General features: G+C 41.3%; 1 protein-coding gene and 1 long non-coding RNA gene across 2 annotated transcripts in view; both read right to left on the bottom strand.

Moving 5' to 3' along the window:
* Nucleotides 1-3,390, bottom strand: part of LOC147137381 (uncharacterized) — an 83,770-nt gene extending 80,380 nt beyond the window's left edge. Inside the window, exons 1-2 of the long non-coding RNA XR_015089267.1 lie at nt 3,327-3,390; nt 2,044-2,188 (exon numbers count right to left, since the gene is read on the bottom strand). This is a non-coding gene — a long non-coding RNA (uncharacterized LOC147137381). The remainder of the gene's footprint in view (nt 1-2,043; nt 2,189-3,326) is intronic.
* A 2,980-nt stretch (nt 3,391-6,370) lies between these two features.
* Nucleotides 6,371-21,410, bottom strand: part of stxbp6 (syntaxin binding protein 6 (amisyn)) — a 48,021-nt gene continuing 32,981 nt past the window's right edge. Inside the window, exons 3-6 of the mRNA XM_086049104.1 lie at nt 20,495-20,625; nt 20,242-20,407; nt 11,777-11,934; nt 6,371-8,464 (exon numbers count right to left, since the gene is read on the bottom strand). Of these exons, the coding sequence (XP_085905230.1) occupies nt 8,441-8,464; nt 11,777-11,934; nt 20,242-20,407; nt 20,495-20,625 (479 nt within the window). The 3' untranslated portion in view covers nt 6,371-8,440. The remainder of the gene's footprint in view (nt 8,465-11,776; nt 11,935-20,241; nt 20,408-20,494; nt 20,626-21,410) is intronic.

Raw genomic sequence — 21,410 nt, 5'->3', positions numbered from 1 at the left:
CAATTTATTACATTTGAGTCACTGACCCAATCTGCATATTTATCATTAACCACCTCGTGGGAACGAGGGTCAAAATGGTGCACATCAAAACCAAATGCAAAGCGATATAGGTCAGTCATTAAGAGGCCTGCCTACTTGCGGAGGCCTCCCGTCAAATGTTGGATTTAGGCCTCTTTGGCACATGACTAGTCGCTGAGCGACGATACCAAAGTCTCACTGAACCGCGCTGAATCCTCTCTAGCACCAGTCAATTTCAAATGCTGATTAGTATGGAAACACACTCGTCACAGAAAGACTATCGACCCGGTGGAAAGAAGGCAGAAATCTCAACAAGGCTCACGATCTCTTGATAACCGTTCAACTTGAAGAGGTTCACTTAAAAGACGCGTCTCGTCGGTCCTCCGGTTCGAGTGAACACTCAAGATGTAGGGTGATATTGTATGCAAATGAGCCATTGCTCACTTTCCTCTATGGCTGGGCCAATGTTGAATACGGCTTTTGTTACCTTAATGACTTGGGTGGTGGCTTCTACTTATATAAAAAAATAAAAAAAATTAAAAAAAAAAAAAGATTTTGCTGCTTAACTCATATTCCGCAAAGAAAATAGTAATCAGAATGCCATGTTTAGACTAGTGGAGGCACATCAAATATATTATTGTCGAGAATATTTTTGGGTTGACTTTCACTTTAAGCTAGTTCCGGTAAACATTATGAAATTTGGTGGGCAAAAAAAAAGTCTCAAGAACCCATGCCTGAAAACACATGAAGGCAGCTATTATGCTTTGAAGCAGCCATTTTAGACTCATTTCCAGGTGTCCTTGAAAGCAACATGAAATGTAGCGGCCATGTCTATCATTGTAAGTAGACACACAAAAAAGTCTCGAGAGGTCATGCCTAATAAGACACAATGTCGTCCATTTTGATTTGAAGCATCCATTTTAGAGTTTTTTTGGGCCATGTCCAGTTGTACGTCAAAGACGAACGTACGCCTTGAGATTTTGCTTTTTGATTCAGCCCCGGAAGACAAGTGGCAACTTAATGAACACGATGTGCTTCTTTGTCTGATGCCAGGCAGAAGAAACCCAAGCAGACAGCAACACTAGGCTGCGCCCTGTCCTTAGTCCTCTCACCGAGACCGCTCGCTATCTCCAACCGGATTTCTTTTTACATTTAAATGACAAGCGGGAGAGAAAGCGCTGAATGCTTCAAACAAGTGGCGATGGCGCTTATCCGTCAATGTCATTAACAAGCGAGTGTCATTTAACCTACATAGCCTATCTGCCGCCATTTCCACCGAGAAAGTCCCTCTTATCTGCTAATAGAGCTGGCTAATCCCTCAAAACACGCATGTACCATATACACGGGGAGCTGCTGATGAATACTGATGAGGCCGCTAGAAACTACACTGCACTGTATTCCCCGCGCTTCAATTTCCACATTTTACCATACAATCTTATGTCAAAATGTTTTGTTGCTACAATTCTACATCCAAAACATTAGCATTACAATAGAGATGTGTTTTGTTTTGTTTTTGGAGAGTTTCAGCCATTAACAGGTGTTGCCAACATATAGCATAATGTTTCAATGCTTGAGGGGGTAAAAAGGATTGCGCAAATTTGTCCTCTCAACAATTGACGACCGTCTGGACAAATTTACATTTTAAGTATTTAGTGTTGTTAAAAGAAGCACATTCAACAGATTTACCCCCCGTGTAATGAAATACGGTGAGCCAGTCTAAAATTGTGTGGCATTAGATGCAAGCAGGTCAGGACAGACTGGAGATGGACTGTGAGGGTATTCAGGGCTACATTCACACGCGTGGAAATCCAGCAGAAAGCAGAGATCCGCAGTGTGCATACCCAGAAAATTAGATTAACTGAATTAGAGGGATTAGATTGACTGCAGCTGGATTGGACCTCATGTCTCTAAGAAAGAAAGAGGACGATCGAAACAGAGAGAGGGAACGAGAGAGAGCAAGGGAAGAGTACAACATAAGGAGTGAGAGGAAAAAAAAAGTCTCAGTCTCAGCACATTTAGGCATACCGGATAACTTTTGCTGGCTGATTTGCAACTGGTCCTTCGGCGGGTGGTAGCAGGTTCAGACGGTTTGTCCAAAGGGAGGCGCCTGGCTGGTGCAGCAGCGCCGCTCAGTGGTGGGGAGTGGAACACAGTCCAGATTGGAGCATGGCTACAACAAGAGGTGTCAGAAGAGGAAACAGTCACGCTTGGAGCCTTATTAATGAACTTTAAAGCGGCATGGTCATAACAGGATTATGTTTAGTGCCATCTAGTGGTGAGGCTGACGACAGAAAGTCACGACAGACCTAAAAACCTGCATATTAGGGTTGATTGAACTGTTTTTTGTTTGTGTATTTTTACTAAAACATCTATATTTGGGAATAGAAGAGGAACATAGCTATCTTTTTGAAGAATGCATATAAGGTTAGTTTAAAAACAAGACCTTTCATTCAGAAACATTTGTCTATTTGGTTAATTGAAGATTAATAAACATGCTTGTTGGGGAACTGAAAATGTTAAGAATTCTTACAAAAAATGTGTAATAGGTTAACTGGAGATGCAAATAGCATTAATTCTTACTAAACATGCTTGTTAGGTAATTGAAGACCAAAATGCTTTTTATTTTCATCACACATATGAGGATAAATGAAGACTCTGAAGTACAGGAAACTAACCATTATAAAAGAAAATGTGTGCCTGGTAACTGAAGACTAAAATGACTTTAATTCTTACTAAAGCATGCATATCAGGTTAATTGAAGACTCTAAAATAGCTTTAGTTCGTACGAAAGCGCGTTCGGCAATTGAACGTTGAATGCATAATAATTTGGAGACTGAAATCGAGGTTATTACGTATAATAACCAGCAAACTAACTTTGTTAGATTAATTGAAGACTAAAATGGCTTTGATGCCTATTAGAACATACACATTAGATTAATAGAGGACTATAAGTGGCATTACATTCATATTAGCTGAATTGACGACTAAATGAGCCAACTTTAAAACGTATTAGGGTAAAATACTGTAGTCTTGCATTTTCAGTATTCATGAGAGTTCATATACTTCATATAGTGTTACTCGAAGACTTTTTGAGTAGCTTTAATTCTTCCTGAAAGAAATATTCTCCTTGTTGTATCCTTCTATTAATGGGAGGTGTCCAAATTGTCCTTGTCCTAATCCCAATATCAGAATGTCCCAAGTGGCATACATTAATATTTACGTATATAACAGGGTATGCTTTAAATAAATTTGCTGTAACGATGCTAAGATAATCAAAGGGGGGGTGAGTAAAACTGCTGTTATTTCACCTTAACTGTCAGTTTGGGGCACCTAGTTAAGAAAATCTTCAAAGTCACATTGCGGTTTGCGACTGCACCAAAACTCTTGTGGCGTGACCCAGTCGAGTGGAATAATATGGAGAACATCAATGAGGCTGCGCTGATGGATCACCGACAAACCGGAAGAGACAGAACGTGTCGCCCGCGTCGGCCCCTCAAAGCGCATATCCCGCCATCATTTCGAGAGGCTTCTCACACTCACGGTCATCTTGGAACAACCGCAGGGTGTCGCCTGCCTAATGATAGCCAGCCCGGCTCAATCGCAGGCGGATCATGATGTACACAGCACAGATATTAAAGAGACAGACGAATACATCTTTAGAAAGGGCGGGCTAACTCCCGACAAGATATTTCACCAAAGATTCTGATATCACAATATACAATAATATGTATGAAACCAGAATCAGAATCACCTTTATTGGCCAAGTATGTAAAATACATACATTTGTCTCCGGGTAGTATGAGCTATAATATCGCAATCTATATAGCTATAGCAATAATGCCGTAATCAATATACTAGCACTGATTTGATATCTTGCTAAAAATAATGCCACCGGGACTCAACTCAATATTTTGCCAAAAATATTTATATTTCGCTAAAGAAAGATCAATCACGATAGCAAGTCCCGTTTCAATATTTTGCCCAAACTAAAAATCTCACTATAGTTGATTACACGATTCACTGTATTGCAGTGTAACTGAGACTCAAAGTCAGAAGAGGCAAAGCACTTTAGGCGTTCCTATTTTCTTCTATTTGACATTCATAATCTGATTAAAAGAAGAATACATACAGTGAACATAAACAGTGTGCTTAAATATAAGGGGAAAAAAACTGTAGTTATGTAATTTATGTATTACACACACCAGTGAGTTGAAATTGAACCTGAATCACAAACAGTTATTAAATATAAAATGCAACGTTAATACAACTGAAATATACAAATGCAAATAATAAACCACAATATACAGTAACAGAGAATCAGCATATCCACATATTGACCATTGGCGGTCGAAATTTAGCATAAATGAGTTCAGAACTGGAAGACACAAGGGTCAGACATCTGCTCCAAAATGAATAGAAACAGACTCATAGGTAAGGATGATGAATGGTCTGCAATAAATCAGAGGTAGATGACACAAAGTAATAGATTTCCTCTTAAAAATCGGGTCATTGCAAAGAATGGAGCAACAAAGTTAAATAAATACATTGGTACAATATTAAAATGGCTTCATTTTGAAGTCACATCGGGTGACACGCCTCGAATCTCCACCACTTCATGTAGTTATGTGGAAACACCATCTAAATGTATGTATTGTAAAAGGCCGGCTGATGGACTCACTTAATCAACGTGGAGGCTTGAAGGCTTCAAGTGGTCCCGTAGGGAAGGAAAAAGATTACACATCAGCGCATATTTGCAGCCAATCTGTTTCCTTGGTCAATATGGCAATATGCCACAGGGCCCAGAAGCTGGATCAATGATGGGGCCTCATCTTTCCATGATACTCATATACCGGGATACTACATACAGAAAGAAAAAAAAAATGGCAGAATTTAGAAGAAAATGGGGCCATAAAGCATTTTGTTCAAAGTTGACAGGGTGTGTTGATTGATGCTGCTTGAGTACAAATTAATTAAAATAGTAAAATAAGTGTATATACTTTAAATTTTTGTGGACTAAACAATTTTACACGGACCAAAAATGTCATATCTTTCCCAAATTTGGACATTTTTTGGGGTGAAAAACTGAAATCGAGATGCCTAACAGGTCACATCAGTTCATGATACTCATTCTTTGTGCAAATAACTATTAATAATAAAAAAAAAAAATGGTACAAAACTTCACAAATGCAAAAATTCACGAAAAATATAGTATTTAATAGAGCCAACTTAACTGAAATTATTCAATTTTATGCAAAACCACAAATTCTACACCGAACAAAACACTATTTCAGAAATGTGTATTTTTTTTCCATCAAAAACTTGATGACATCGAAATGAATGACTGGGTGACATCCTTCCATGATTCTCAAGCTTCGTGTTTAAAAAGCAATGAGACTTCAGTAAAAAAAAAAAAAAAAAAAAGAAAAAAAAAGGTACAAAACTCATGTTCAACGTTTTGTGCTAGTGTGCCAAAAAAGGGTGAACTGCCACAAAATTTACACTAGTGTTGTCAAAAGAATCGATACTTTGAAACACTCCGGAAAGCAAGGGAGCCCTCACTGTCACCCCGCTTGTAGTTCCACGTTTTACTGCTGTTAAGTATGGCCAGTGCGGCGTCAGTCTTGTTCATGTTGATAACATTATATTTATGCCTTTTTAAAGTATTTCACTTTTTAAGCTATCGAAAATGGTAGCGAGTACCTTACTGGGTATCGATTTCTTTTCTGTTGGCTTCATCAAACCGCAATTTTCAATTCTCATTGGAGTAGTCGGCACCTCCAAATCTGAGATCATGGCCCTCAGTCGGAAAAGGGCAAAGTACCCTCTCTGGGTCGGGGGTGAGATCCTACCTGGCCCGCCAAGGGAATTAGTTGATGGAGCCGATTTGACAATTAATGTCAAATAAATAAATGCAATATGAACAACAAATAATGATGCCGTGCTTTTCGATTGGATAGCGTTTGAATGCATTTTACAGCCTTGGTTTGTACTTATTGTACTGTCACATTTTGGATGAGAAATCAAGTCAAGCACATGGGGGCAGTCTTGCATCGTATACATTGTACAAGCATAACTGCAACGTTTTCTACTACGAAATAAATGAATAAAGACAAAAACAATCAAAGTGGTACAAGTCGTTCCACTTGAACTCCTGTTGGGTGTGATGTGCCAGCAAAAGAACAGTCTCCATGCCATGCACAGCTCAATTACTGATGAGTGTCATTTAACTGGAAAAGAAAATACTAAAAGAACGACTCAGTGGCTTGCAAGATATAAATCAATATGAACATAAACAGCACAATGCAGTAACAGTGACTCTGGGGGGGGGGGGAAAGAGTCACTTACAAATCAATTAGTCATAGTTCTTTTTATTATTAAAACAATAAACATCAAAAGAGTTGCGTTAGACGGAGGAAGTGAAAGCACACAGACATTTTTTGAGCTGAGTGTGTTAAAACGTCAATTAGAAAATATACTTGAAATCAGTTACATCGGAATTCAGTGAAATAGCCTATTGTTTTTTCCCCATGAAAATACAAGTTTTGATGAGCCACCACCGTTACAGAAGCAGCAGTCGTCTTCGAGCACTTTGAAGTGGGGGGAAAAAAAAGCGTCGGGGGGCGTCACCAGCTGTACAATACTGACCAGAGAAGTTTGACACTTTTGGCTTTTCACCACACGAAAGCAAAGCGTGTCCAAGCGTCGCATGGGGCCTCCCGAAAACACAAAAATTCTCCCAGTACGCAAAATAGTATATTGTTCTTCAAGTGCAGGACGGTCTCACATGGAAAAAAATAAAAAATACAAACGGGAATAAATATTTTCAGTCTGGCTTGTGGTTTGTGAAATGTGTGTGATCTATAGTGGAACCTCAAACTCTCAAATTGAAATCATTAATAGCATTTTCCGGGGAAAACAGTCAGTTCCTGACAATTGTAAATATTAATCCTGTTCAATATTTCCGACGGCAAAACGTATGTGTGGGGTCAACAGAGACTCTGTCCATGATTTTGACGTGCCATAGAATAATAGCCAATCGAGGAAGCTCGCTGAAGCTGGCGCTGTTGTCGGATACAAACAGAGGCTTGGGTTGAGCATTTGTATGAGCTTATTACGCTAGCTGCAGCCATAAGCTCGTCTTTTGTGATCATATTTTGCAAGGTTTCCTCTTGGTTGTTGATCCCAATAAAGCGGGACGGAACTGTGAGTTAACTTTTTTGTGAGTTAAGGAGTTGTTTTGGCTATTCTGTGACTGGTTTTGTGCATTTGAGTCCATTTTGTTGATCCCGTTTGAAAAGCAGAAATGAGTAAAGCTACGGACCGCTACGTTAGCTCCTTGTGCTGACCGCTAGCTAACCAGCAGCTATTTTCTTGTGATCAAATAGGTGTTACAACATTAATGTTCGGCTAGTATTGATCACCTTTTTATTATTATTTTTATAATTTTGTTTTTTAATACAAACGACTGTTATTTGGATCTTTTTTTGGACTGGTGGTGTTGTTCATATAAGTTGTCCAGAGTAGTGAGAGAAAATGTAGACCGTTAGCTTTTGGTGTTAGCCAGGTGCCAATGTAGGCCAATTCAACATTTTACATTACAGTATATTAGTGGTTGACTTTTATACTTGTTGGGCAGTTCATGAAAAGACGATGATGTGCATTGATGCATTAAAACGGTTAAATCATTTATACACTTTTATGACAATTATTGAAAGTTTCAATAATGTTGGCAGTGTTGACACTGGAACAAATGATTGCAGATATTTTCAATGGTAAAATTTCAGACTGTGTTAGATGATGGAGGTTCCACTGTATGTGGTATTTTTTTTTTTAAACTTGTGTTGTATATTGTGAAATGATTAACAACAACCGTCAACTTTAAACCGCGCCACCTCCCAAACAGTCCTAAGGAGGTCTTCAGTGGTAATTTATCGATTGCAAAGCTGCGGCAGATGTTCTCCCTTTATAGCACGGAGGAGATTATGCATTTAGGCTTTCTCCCAAGGGCGTTGTCTAATTATTAATGTTGAGACTGGAACGGCTTTAAAAAGGAAGTGTGTGTGTGTGTGTGTGTGTGTGTGTGTGTGTGTGTGCGCGCGTGTATACGTGCGTGTGTGCACTTGTGTGTGGCTACCACCCACCAGAGCGCTCATAAATAAAGTACGTAAAGTAAAACCGCCATAGAGAATGGTCCTCGAGTCATCGCTTGTCTGTGTGAACAAATGGGAGAAGGTCGTTAACAGAAGCACGTCAATTGCCTTCAGGTGAACACGTTTAGCGCTTCTCCATCTTCAAATACTAAAATATTATAATGTCTTTTTCAAAAGCAACAAAAATCCACAGTCCTGGATGGCAAGCGGCGATCGGCGATAACCTCCTTCAGTGCCGTCCCGAAGACAAGTTGGTTTTGGCAGTGGTCGCTTTAACACTTGTGTTTCATGGCAAGCTGTAGGGAAAACAAAGTAAGGGTGGGGTTTGGACAATCTGATTAGACATCATGAGAAAATCTGTCGTCGACTTAAATGGTAATAATCTATGTAAACAACGACACAATAAGGTATTGTTTTATTGCAATAAATCAATGCACGTGTACAATGAGTTGAGTTGTTATGTGCAACAATGTAAATACATCCCGTGTATCAACGTATCAAACCACACCCTTCTTACTTTTCTACAGTATTTATGAATGTTGGAAACCTTTGTCAGTCAGAGGATATATACGGAATATACAAAGTATTGTGGATGAGAAATACAACGCAAGCCTAATATGAAGGAATTTTAATCAAAGACGAAGCTAACATTTATCCATACATATAAGGCAAAAATGAAAGAATTTTGTGTGCCTTATGGTAAGACGGTATTTAGATTTTTCTGTATTGTTTTGACAGGATAATGAAAATCACATTTGCGCCAATGCCTTTTAATTTCAACGTTAATGGAATTAGTGCATATTTAAGCATTTTTTTCAGTAAATACAGGAAGTCCTCGAATTAGGACGTACGACGCCCGCGCCTCTTCGGCCATTTTGTCCCCAGCACGACAGGGGTCACGTTTACATGCGGTCAACATTTGGTTTAAGTTCAAAATTCCGATTCCCGAAGTATTCCTTGTTACTTTCAACTGTCAATAAAACGCTTGATAGTCGTGTCACTCACCACAGGAATGAAGCGGCCGGTTTCCTCCTCGCTCCAAAAGTGTGCTTTTGTGCTGCGTCTCTCAGCTTGTTTACCTCTGCTTGTGTATTTGCGGTGGGTTGTGCTCCAAATACCGCACTACCGCATACAAGCACTTCCTGTACTACAAAGACCAGCATTCCTTGCGGTTGAGCATGCGCAGAGTGTCTCGATCGTGTCTGTTTGCATGCCTGCAGTATTTTTTACTTTTTCGCCCTCCCCTCCTTCTTCTCTATCCACCTCTCAGCAGTAATAGTAATTACAGCAACGTATGGTTTTATTTTAATGTATTTTCGTTTTTAATGTATTTTGACGTAAATTTCGACTAAAGGTGAAATCCAACATAGACGGAAATTCGGGTTACGTCGTCAGTGTAGGAACGGAACTCGTACGTAAATTGAGGACTTCCTGTATTGCAGAAAATACTGTATCATAAAAATAAGTATACACTGTGGTATTCGGATTTTATTGTGATTTTATACATTGTGATCGATTTCCAAAACCTGTAGGATTAAACATATTTTTTGTATTTAATAATACTTTTTATATCATAACGTAATATGTTTCATAGTCATTTTGTGACTATATATTTTTTTTCCAGGAAAAACTTACAATTACAAGATTCAAATAATAATTATAATATACAGCTTTTCTTCCCAACATTGTGCCTATTCATGGTTGCCATTTTGGATGAAGTTTTGCTGTGTGTTTTCATGGACAGATGCCGTTCCTAAATACAATCTTTTCTCATTCAATCCGGGCTCGTGACTGGCACAGAGCTAGGCTGTTTGTGTTTTATTAATAAGAAAACATAGCGCTCATAGCACATTACACTGAGTAATTGCATAATTAAATCGATGTCAAGAATGAAACAGCCGCCGTCTGCAAAATGGCTCAAATTTGACATCAATTTCAAAGTCAAAATGTTGTGATTTATGGCTATCTTAATTCAAGTGATGATGTCACTTCGTTGAGACTTGACTTGCTTGAATTTTGCCACAGTAACTTGTAACCTCTGACTCACACACACACACACACACACCCACACACAGAGTGTATGTTAGGTGTAATTCTGAGCTAGGACAGATAGGGGGCAGTAGAGCACCACACAGGAATGACCGTTCCTGATGAGAATCTCTTCATCAATAGCGGAATTGGAATTGTAGAGTGAGGAGAGTCAAACGGTGACCCTCATCGCCCGCACACTACATGACTGACTATAAGAAAGTACTAAAGATGGAACATACGAAGTAAAAATATCATAGTGGGGGAGGCAGATGCGTGACACCTGCAAACGAGTCTTCATGGGAGATTGTGCGTCAGTCACTGTTCAAAATGCATCACGCAGCAGGGACGCCAGTCCGCCATTAGCAAGAGGGGAAGACTCATCAAGGAAAGTGCAGAAATGTGGGAAGCACGGTGGTAAAATTGAAAAAGAAAACTTCTTTTTAGATGTCTTGCTGACATGGGAGAAGTTGTACTTTCCTTGGTTTAAGGAAGTGGATTTTTTTCTGTATCATCACAAAGATTTTCTTCCATAAATGTAAACACAGGTTAAAATTATTTCAGAAATAAATACACTTTTAATGCATGTGATGTCTTAGTTTTCATTTTTCCATTTATTTCAAGCACTGCGAATACTTTTCATATGCAATTGTTGAACATCAAAAATGGTATTAAGGATTCGTGTTTACATTCACAATGTTGTCATTTTCACATTATATGTAAAGAAAAATTGAATTTTTATCCCTCATGTCTGTGTAAGTTGATGCAGGTACCAAAGCTTGGTTTTTTTTTATCAGAAGAAATGAAAAGTCCCAGAAGGGACATTAATCAAAGAGAAAAACTTGTCTTGAATAATGTGATGTCATTTGCTCTTTCTGTAAGTCAAGTACCGAGGAGGGGGGGGGGGGGGGGGGGGGTCTGAAATCATATTTTTGTGGCCAAAAAAACCCCCACAAAAATCTGATATTTTATTTTAAGGCCATTACCGCCAAGCCCTAATTTTTCTTCTTGAGCTGCCCGCCCAGCCGTCCCTAATGACGCTCCATAGAACCCCCCCCCAAAAAAATGTGTTTTTCTTTTTTTTAAAGACATTCGCATGGCTCTTGCAGTACAGCTTGATAATATTCAAGCAAGCATCGGCACTTAATGCAAATGTTATCAATGAAGCCTGCTAAAGTGCAAACAGGGTCTGCCTGGGTGGCGTGTGATGCATTGCGCTATTAGACAGACAACTGCGGTGCAAGCATCATAATCAGCCACACTGCAAATTGGAATTTTCCCGTCATTTTGCATGGTAATAGCTAAATTGAACAGCATGAGGTGTACTTGGGAGGGATGTGGAATGAACGGAGGGCGAGGGAGCATCCCAAGTGTAAATGAGGGGGACGCGGGAAATGACATTATGTGGAAGCATTGAGTTAGTTATTATTATCATTAATGCTGTTAGGAAAATATATCCCCCTTCATGTAATTAGAACATCAATTTTAATCTTTTGTTTTCGTGTGAGGGAAAGAAAGCAGAGCGCGTTCCTCTCCCTCCAATATTGTATTTTCATCAATTAGGAGCAGGAATCGGTCACCTTGTGCGCAGTGACGGCAAACTGCTCGGCGCTGTTCATCATGTCGGCGGTCCTCTCCTCGGCCCGGCCCAGTCGCTCGCCTCGCTCGTTCAGAGCCTGGCTGGCCTTCTGCACGGCGCTCGTCACGCTGTCCGCGGCTGAGTGGAGTATACTGTTGCCTGTTGTCCGCCAGGGAGAAGAGAAAAAGAAAAAGCAATGGGTATGATCAGTTGTGGAAGACAATAGTGGTGGCGGAGCGTTTGATAAATGATCCAAGGGATTGGGCGAGGGCAAAAAAGGTGACGGGTCACCCTGGACTCATCATGCGATCATAGGGCGGGAAATATGCTTCCATTCCAGTTATGTGAACCGCTATACAGTATTACCAATAGCATCCAGCCCAGGCGCGACTTCACCCAGTCAATCATGTGCTAACGCTGAATATAACACGGGAGTGGGAATTGATTCCATGCCACCTACATCAAAGTCAAAAATATGAACCTCTAGACTAACTAGCAAGGGCACCCGACCAAATGTGGTCCAGGCCAAAGGTTGGGGACGCCGTGCACTGCTTGAAAATCAATCGCAGGATGACTGAATGGCACGGTTGGGTGGGAATTGATTCCATGCCTTTTACACCCAAGTCGGCCATTTCAAATCACCATCAATTTCCAATGGCGCCCAGTGCAGACCAAAGGCATACTACACCTTTAGAAATGTAGCTGCAAGGAGTGCATTTGAGTGAGATGAAAGTCAGCAATGTGTTTCACCGCACTAACAATGGCACCTAGTCCAGAACAAAACGTGGACTCTACCCTGGACTGGTTGTCAGTCAATCACAGACTGACTTTCCTAACGGTGGAACCGAGTGCAGACCAAAGGAGCACTATACTCTCCTACATGCAACTGCAAATTCCGCATTCGAGCGGGGATTGACCAAATGCCAGTTTTATGAAATGATGAAGTAATTTTAAACCCAACACGACCACTACCAGACCATCATAAACCTCAAGAAAGTCATTTCCACAAAAGGAATGGTGTATGTTGGGACTTTTCAACCCCGGGGTTAGGAAAAGTATGTTTTTGACAGCACAGGACGGCTAAAAGTGGACCTCAGACAGAACGTATCCTCTGAAATTCATGGAAGCCCCGAGTGCAGGTTTTGACCTGACAAGCAATCCATCTGCAGCACATCAACGAAGCTACTGCGCTACGCTAACAGTGAGTGAGCAACAGCAAGTCCGCAGCTGCCGGGTTCCGGCCCGGGATGTCATCTGTCATTTGAAGAAAACACGTCTGGGAGAATATTCCCGACGATCCAACGTGTTGCACGACAGCCAGGAAGCGCACGGGAAGGACAGCTGGTATTCCTTCAGAGGAGGTGATTAATCAGAGGAGGTATGACAGTTTTACCCACTTCCTCTCTGGGGGAGGTGGGTTGGGGGGGGGGGGGGGACCAGGAAGTAATACTCCCATCATTGTAATCATCATGCCCCCCTGAGTCCTGACCCCTGCAGAAGTGTGTGCAGGGGAGAACAAATCCATCTTATTTGTCTTCACTCTGCCTCCGTTTCTCCCGAGGCACCCCCGTCGCCACCAGCCTCGTCTTTCCCCCCCCCCCCCACCACCAGTGAAGAACATAATTGCAGATAGGCAGAGTGGAGACGTTGTGAGTGAGTTTGAGAAGTGAGTTTTACTTTTTCTTTAGCTTTATTGTTGTGATGCCACCAAAGAAGGGCATCCATGGATGGTAAAGAGAAGGAACGCTTTGCTTGCCTTCCTTTTTTTTTTTTTGTGTAGGGGTGCGGGGTGTTCGGCAACCGCGGGTTTTTAAAATGTATTTATTTTTTCCAATTTTTTTGCTTCTGTGAGTTCCTCAGAAATTTGGGAACATTTTCAGGGGAAAAAAAAAAAAAAAAAAAAAAAAAAAAAAAAAAAAAAAAAAAAATCGGAAAAATTATGGACGGATTTTTGCTAATTGTGGGCCGGCCAGCTGCCTATTCCTGCGCATCGCTGGGGTCCGCCGTGCATTTTGTTCTTTAACCGCCATGGACAAATGGTGAAGGTTTTAGAAATATATATATTTAGTACCGCTATATATTTCTTTAAATGGGTCGATCGCAGGGCCATTATGAAGGAGCCATTTGTGTCGTAATTGATCTTAACATCAGCTACATGGAAGTCACCAGCGTGAACCATTACATTAAAAATGACACCCAGTCCAGAACATAGGTGGACTACATCCGACAGTATACCGGTTGGCAGTCAAAACAGGGCATGAGTGGGGATCGATACCGCGCCGGCTGCCCGATTTCCTATAATAAAATGTGATTCTCAATTGGCATTGCAGGCTCAAGAAGCACATCTTTCATCAGAATATCAGACACACTCTGCAAATTGCAAACAGCCACTTTAACGCTCAAGAAGGATCATATAGGACTGTTAAGTTAAAGAGCGTACACCAGAGTGTGATGTGCACTGCGTCTTATCGCTGCTGTGCAAGGATAACGCTGGGGGGTATGACGCTCGTGTTTGTGTGTGTGTGTGTGTGAGTGCGTGTGGGTGGAAGGGCAAGGAGACCTCTTTTTTACAATCGCTGCACTCAAATATCGGCAAGCACATGCTTATCTGCACTTCACTGAGTTCCATCGAAATAATCTCCTTAACGAGGGCCGCGTTGTCGGAGAACTTTCAGCTACTCGCGTTCACAAGAGGAGGAAGAGAGAAAAGCCATCAGACACCAAAAAATTGCATCATTGTAAGAGAGAGGAACTGTGGGCTCTCCACTTCACAAAGTAGTTTAGAAAAATTACCAAATTCAATTTCCGATTGGTGGATGGTTGTTGACATGTTGAGGTATGATTGAGTTTTGAGGCCCATTTCATCAGTTAAAAAAAACAACAACAACAACAAAAAAAAGTTTAACTTTTTGATTGATTTTTGACTTGAAGCATATTAGCCATCCATCCGTTTTATATATTGCTTGTCCTGATGGTGGCGTGTAAACTGTAAGCCTCTGCCAGCTCATTTGAGAGGCGGTACACACCCTAGAGTGGCCTTTAAACACATTTCGCCAGAGAAAAATCTGGTTAAGCTCAAAATTGGTGCATTGAGATGATTGTTGACTTTTGAGGCACACGTAACGTACAAATCTATCTTGAACTCATAATCGCTCAGCCTTTTGATGACTGTTAACTTTTAAACTAGAATTGTACAACTTTTGGTGGAGGAAAGTCATTTTCAGGTCCTTTCGCTCTCATGAGAGTGCGAATTCTGAAGAATGTAACGTGTAGTCGACAGCTCCAGTTCATTCTGCAGCTTTATTTACTTTATTTTAGAAAAACAGTGAGCAAATATTCAGCAACGACAATCGACTGTCGAGCGGAATACTAGCATCTCCAAAATCACTACTTTTCAACAGAAAAATTTTGTATAACTCAAAACTGTACAACTTTTTGATTATTGTTGACTATAAGACACGGTTTCACCAGAAGAATAAATCCTGCACTTAAAAATGTACAACTTGTCGGGTATTTGACTCCGCAGCGATTTAAAAAGTTTGGTATTTTCTTCATATTCTTTAAAGTGGAAGTCAATGCAATTTTTTTTTTCAAGAATATGTTCTATGCAAGCCCACTAGTTGAAACAGGGCATTCTGATAAATATTGCGTTTTTGGAATAGGTGTTAATCCACTCGTTTTTTAGCCATTTCTGGGGGCGGCCATTTTGTCTTCTGTCGACTGAAAATGACATGGCTAACAACGACCAATCACGGCTCAGATTCAGAACACAGGTCAGCCGCGATTGGTCGTTGTGAGCAGTTGTCATGTCATTTTCAGTCGACAGAAGACAAAATGGCCGCCCACAGAGATGGCCTAAAAACGAATGCATTTGGCTGCTTAACTCATATTCTACAAGTGCAAAATTTTAAGGGCCTGTTTCGATTTAGGGCGTGTACCTCCTTCCATATTATTACCTTCACTAGATATATGTTACACATATGCTATGCCTGTCATGTGCTTTGGTTGCTCGTCTTCCTCCTCATGCTCTCATATACCGGCCCTCCCGCGCACTGCACTTGCTGCATCTTTCATAAAGAAGATCAACGTCAGCTACATATGTGCGTTTAGAAACGCATCATTTGAATCATTATAGTCCCGACTTGAGTGAATTTGTCAAAGGCGACGCGGCTAGACGGGCGACCGCGGAAAACTATTAGCAAAAGAACACTCCATCTTGCGCTGCCCTTCGGAATGCAATTCTCCCTCCGTGGCATTTGTCAGCGACGCGCCGGGTTGACAGTGAGGGGCCCCGACAGTGAACATAACTCACAAATAACCTTTAGGGATAAACTGGAAATGCCTTCCAGCTTATACTCCCCGCTTACAGTGACAAGTCATATCGGGGTGGGGGGGTGGATTTTGACCTTGCGCTTGCTGTGAGCCATATCCGCACTAGTGTCAGCCTAAAAAAAAAAAAAAAAATGACAGCCGAAGTCACTCGCAGTTATCCTCTGAGAAACCGCAGCAAGGTTTATTAAATGTCTCAATAAAATGAACAAAAAAAAAAAAAAAAAAGGGATGTTTATTGTATTCTCGAAAATAGTGTCAGACGCTGTTGATTTCATCAGTTGCAGCTGGAGGGGATGCCTTGTTAAAACACATTTTTGGAAGAATACAGCAATTGGTTCAGCAGTTCACTCTTTCATGTCTGTGTGAATGACAGCAACCTGAGATAATTAGTTACTACCGATTGTGTGATGGAAATACGAAGGCATCTATTTGAAGGAGGTGTTTATTGTCTTGAGCGGAACCCTGCGACGCACACAACATTCTGAAGTGATCACAGGTCAGAGTCGAATTGGTCAGCAACCATTCAAATGGCCCAAGTCGTTAAATGACTGTGTGTGAAAGAAAATTAAGTTGCTCACAATTCGACGGAGAACCTATACAGACATGCTATCACCAATTGTTTTTTCTCTGACGGGAACAGGGCGGCATCCGTTTGAGGACGGCCTTTATTTGTCTTAAGCCGCACCTGGAGCTGCACACAACATTGTGGGTGACCAAATGTCAGTCTACTGGAAACACAAATAGTCTAAATTGTCGTGGTCATTTCTGACTTGTTAACAACATCCGGTAAGTCTTCACATTCTAATCAACCTGAGAAACTGTTTACGTGCGTTGGCGGGAGCTGCTGTTTTGGTTAGCCACCAAGTTGAAATGGTCTCAATTGTGAACTCTTAAATTACCATATGTGAATGATAGCATCTATAAACTGAGATAATTAGAGGTTACTCCCAATTGTCTTTTCCTGATGGGAACAGGGGGGCATCGATGTGAGCAACGTGTTTATTCATCTTGGCATTTAGTGACTATTTGGGTGAGCGGCGCCTATTTCAATACAGTAATACGGGAAATACGGCAGTCTGGATGTCTTACCTCGTCGCCGGAGATGACTACGGCGAGCAACCAGATCTTTCCTCACTCTGTTCATAAACACTTTGCAACGGACAACAACCGAATCTACCGCTTGGCCTTCTGTAGTGAAGAAATATTAACAGCAATTATTCATTTTTTTACGACGGCAAACCATTTGGGTTTAAATGAGTGGAAAGGAGTTTGGGGTTACTACATGATCGGTTTAGTGTGCAGGCCATAAACGATCGGGAACGACATGCAGTTACTTTTAATCAGAAAACATTTGAAATATTTGTCGTTACAGAAAACAGAGAGATGGAGGTTTGTGTGGATGTTAAAGTCACTGATGATAAAGTAGCACATTGATTTAGGGTTGTAGCGGGGAGTACACCATTTAGGTCCACCGTAGAGGTGAGCCAAAACAAGTCAGTCATCTTACATAACATTTGTTGCGTACACACGCATGCACACCTTCAAACTGTCTAAAAAGGACAATGCGGCCATGACAGACAGGGACTCCTAAATGGCAACTGGTGTAACGTTAAAGCAAGCTTTTAAAAAAACAATTCTGAAAAGAAAAAAAAACCAAACTGCATGGTCATGATGAAGAAGTGACACTTAAATGGACGGTTGTTGAGACACCGGTTGAAAAGTCTAAAATGAACCTAAAAAAAAAATAAAATAGCGACTACCACCAGTCGAAACTTTCTTCTGATTTTTTCTGCTATGAAGCCTCATAACCCTGACACATCGAGATGGAAGATTCCCAAGCCTATACTTATGAAAACTGCGACATCGTTCCTATCTACCCTCGTGGGGGTGAGGCAATCACAGGAGTCTCAGCCGAGAAGCGTCTCCCACAGTTATGGTCCCACACCTGAGCAGCGTCATGATTTTTGTTTTGCACTGGTGTGAGACTTAAACTGGAGTGGACAGCAATGCTGACATCCTGTGAGGCTCCTGCCACAAGGCGACTTCGGTGTCATTTACACACAAGAAGAAAGATGAGAACCCTGCCGAACACCCTCCGAGCAATCTGACCTCAAAAAAGTCAGTGATAAGTCAATAAAAATTCGAGGTTGCTTAAGCCCAAAACTTTGGAATTGGAAATTCAAACAATCACGTTCTTACTTGAACAACTATTGCTGTATGATGACAACTTTATGACGATTTTGACTAGAATATAACGACAATCTCTATGCTTTTGAAAAGGTAACTAACCGATGTATTGCGCACAAAAATAACAGGAAAAGTGATCAAGAGCAGCTGGACTATATTTTGCAGGCGTTTTTATATCCACAGTGTCTGCGGAGGTAAATGTGAGACCTCATATCTTTTTGTGAGCACCTTACAAACAACTTGCTAACGACTGAATGAGTACTGATGGTTCCACCCTAGTAAAACTGTTTATTTAAAAGAGTTATAAAGGAAATCCTGTTGCATTTCTTCAATTCCTTGATCCATACAAGTCGACGACTGTCTACAATACGACGTATTTAGCAGTCGAGACTACTTTACGTATGTTTTAGCATCACTGTTTGAAAAACCTCGTGAGTAGTCTTTGGGCAACAAAAACTCTAGCGCATAACAAGCAACTCGGCTCTGCCACGTTACCTCTGCCAAGGAGAGAAGATTAAGTGACTCGGCGTGTTTGTCTCTTTGCGGGATTGCGCAAACGGAGCCAAGGTGCTTGCGGTTGACGGAAGTCAGGCGAGAGCCAAGCCGAGCGAGTGCGGGTGGCGGGGAGGGTGAGATGTGTTTGTATTAACAACTCCATGAATAATACAAAAGCGGAACAGTGCTCAAAGATGAGAGTTGAGAGTAAACAGATCAATATCTGATTTATCCGGGGCAGGATGCTACATTCTCTGCTTGCTTTATGAGCAAACTATTTACATCCTTGCAGCCAGGAAATGACAGAATTGGCTGTTGGTCTTCAGATTGCTGTGCAGCAACCACACACATATTGATGCATATAATATGAAGGTTATTTCAAGGGGCGGAAATCAACTCTTTCTTTGACAAACCATCGAATGACGAGGGGCTTATTACGGCTCCTATGTTAATGTTTTGGAATGATTCACAATTAGAACTAGGGATGGGCATTGACTAATTAAAAATGTTATTGAAAAAAAACAAAAACATTTTGAACTCCTTTTTCCGCAGCAGTGTCATAATAAGCCAACTTGTTTTTCCCGGAGGAGTCGTGTCAATAGTGAAGGTCTGCGTGGCTGGAGCTCAACTTAATTTCGCATATGCCATTTTATTTCATTCTAGACCAAAAATCAACAGCACTTCTGGCGATCGGAGCCAAGCATAGCACTTTATCTTGCCTTTTTTTTTACTCCTTGATTCCAGTGAATACCTGCATTTTCGCAGTTCAGCATTTACAAATTCTCCCTTACAAGGTTGTCAGTTTACCATTTTTTAACCATGTGCAACCAATATACATGTTCAAAAAAAATTTCTTTTTCTTTGGGGTTGTCTGACTGAAAAGAAAGTGCTTTGCCACGATCTTGTAGCATCTAGAAGAAATTGCAAACCTTTTTGGGTGATGGTCAATTACCTGTGGACAGAGGTGGGTAATCCAGGTCCAGAATGTAAAAACCCTGACACAGTTTGGCTTTAGCCACAGGTGTTTCGACTCAACCGGCAGGTAAACAAGCTCAGTTGATTATAAGCACCTGTGGCTAAAGCCAAACTGTGGCAGGGTTTCTACTTTCTGGACCTGGATTCCCCACCTCTGCTTGTGGATTTGAGCTAGTCGTAGCAGGTACTGAGCAGAGTTCCATGCAGATGTAGGCCATAGTTGAGCAAGTACTAACTCCATTTTGCCTTAAAAGTAAGTACCTAACTAATCAAAAAATAAATCTTAGCTACCAATATAATCAGTGATTTTCTTTAATATAATGCCCATCCCTAATTGGAACAACATTAGATTGTTAGACAAATTGTGTTTACATCGCTTGGACAAGAAAAGAGCATGCGTTTTCGTACACTTCAGATGCCGCCGGCTGCCTTCATAATTCACATCAGGCAGCACAACACACACAAAAAAGCTCTCACCTCCCAGCAGTTTGGACTGGCAGTTGACAAACTCTGGTTTCCGCATCGGGATGTAGCGCTGGCAGGTGTGGTGAAGAATCTGGACAAAGGTGCACTTCTCTCCCGCGGAACCAGCGACCCACTGGTCAAAGGCGTTATCGAACGTCAGGTCAAACTCTGGGGAGTCCTTGGCAGGAGTAAAGATGAGAATTTGCGGCTCACAGACTACTATTTGAGAACGCAAAACGATCAAATTGAATTTGACGTGGCTTACTTTGTTGGAGTCAATGCCGTTGACCTGCCGTAGTTGGTCGATAGTCCACTGTGAGCGTTTGACAAAGGCGGACGATCCTTGAAACTGTTTCACTTTGGTGATGGTGACGTGGGCTGGCTTCTTATTCGTCACTGTCAAAGAAATGACATGTGAGAAAGTTAACTTTTGTCAGGGATTTGGGATGAATATACAGGCCGAGAAAATGTCACATTGCAACGTTTCAGAGACTAAAACCCCTATTCCACTGAGTAGCGAACAATTGCTGTGTTTTCGCTCACATCAGTTCGTTCAATGTCGCAAATGTTCGCAAAGCGTTCGGAAGATGTTCGGCAACAGTTCCCTTGCGACGAGAAATGTACGAGGCGAACGTCGGCCGACCGTCTGGCGAACATTTGCGACCTTGAATGAACCCTGACGTGAACGCACATTGTTTATCTTCGTCAACAGTTGGAAATGTTCGCGCCTCGCTGGGCAAAGGACGTTTCAAAAACAGCACGGAAAGCAGAAATACGTGAGTTTTTTTTTTCCAGCAAATAACGGAGGATAGGCTGGAGAAAAAAATGCAAACAGTGAACCGCAAATGTGTGTGGGACTACTATTCTGACAATATGAGCTGATGTGAACATTTTCCTTTTCTTACGATCAAAATCAACAAAGGACCGCAACGTGTGGAGATATAAATGTGTTCTCAAACTTTTTATTGGAAGAACTGGTGTTGGTTACGCTCTTTGTTCACCTCCTGTCCTCAACTGCCCCCTCTCAGACAGGATTATGTACACTTCCTTTGGACGTCCATGTTTGTTTGCGGATCATCCCGGCTCATAGTGTACTTCTCGGAGACGACCTGTTCCTTTTATTGCTTTTATAACCCGGCGAGTAGACCTCCGCTTCCGCCATCCGCCGTGATCTATTGTGT

This window comes from Filicampus tigris, chromosome 13 (assembly GCF_054856515.1).
Source record: "Filicampus tigris isolate MCC_2025a chromosome 13, RoL_Ftig_1.0, whole genome shotgun sequence".
NCBI lineage: Eukaryota > Metazoa > Chordata > Actinopteri > Syngnathiformes > Syngnathidae > Filicampus > Filicampus tigris.
The sequence above is the reverse complement of the archived record's forward strand: the minus strand, read 5'-3'. Positions and strand labels throughout refer to the sequence as shown.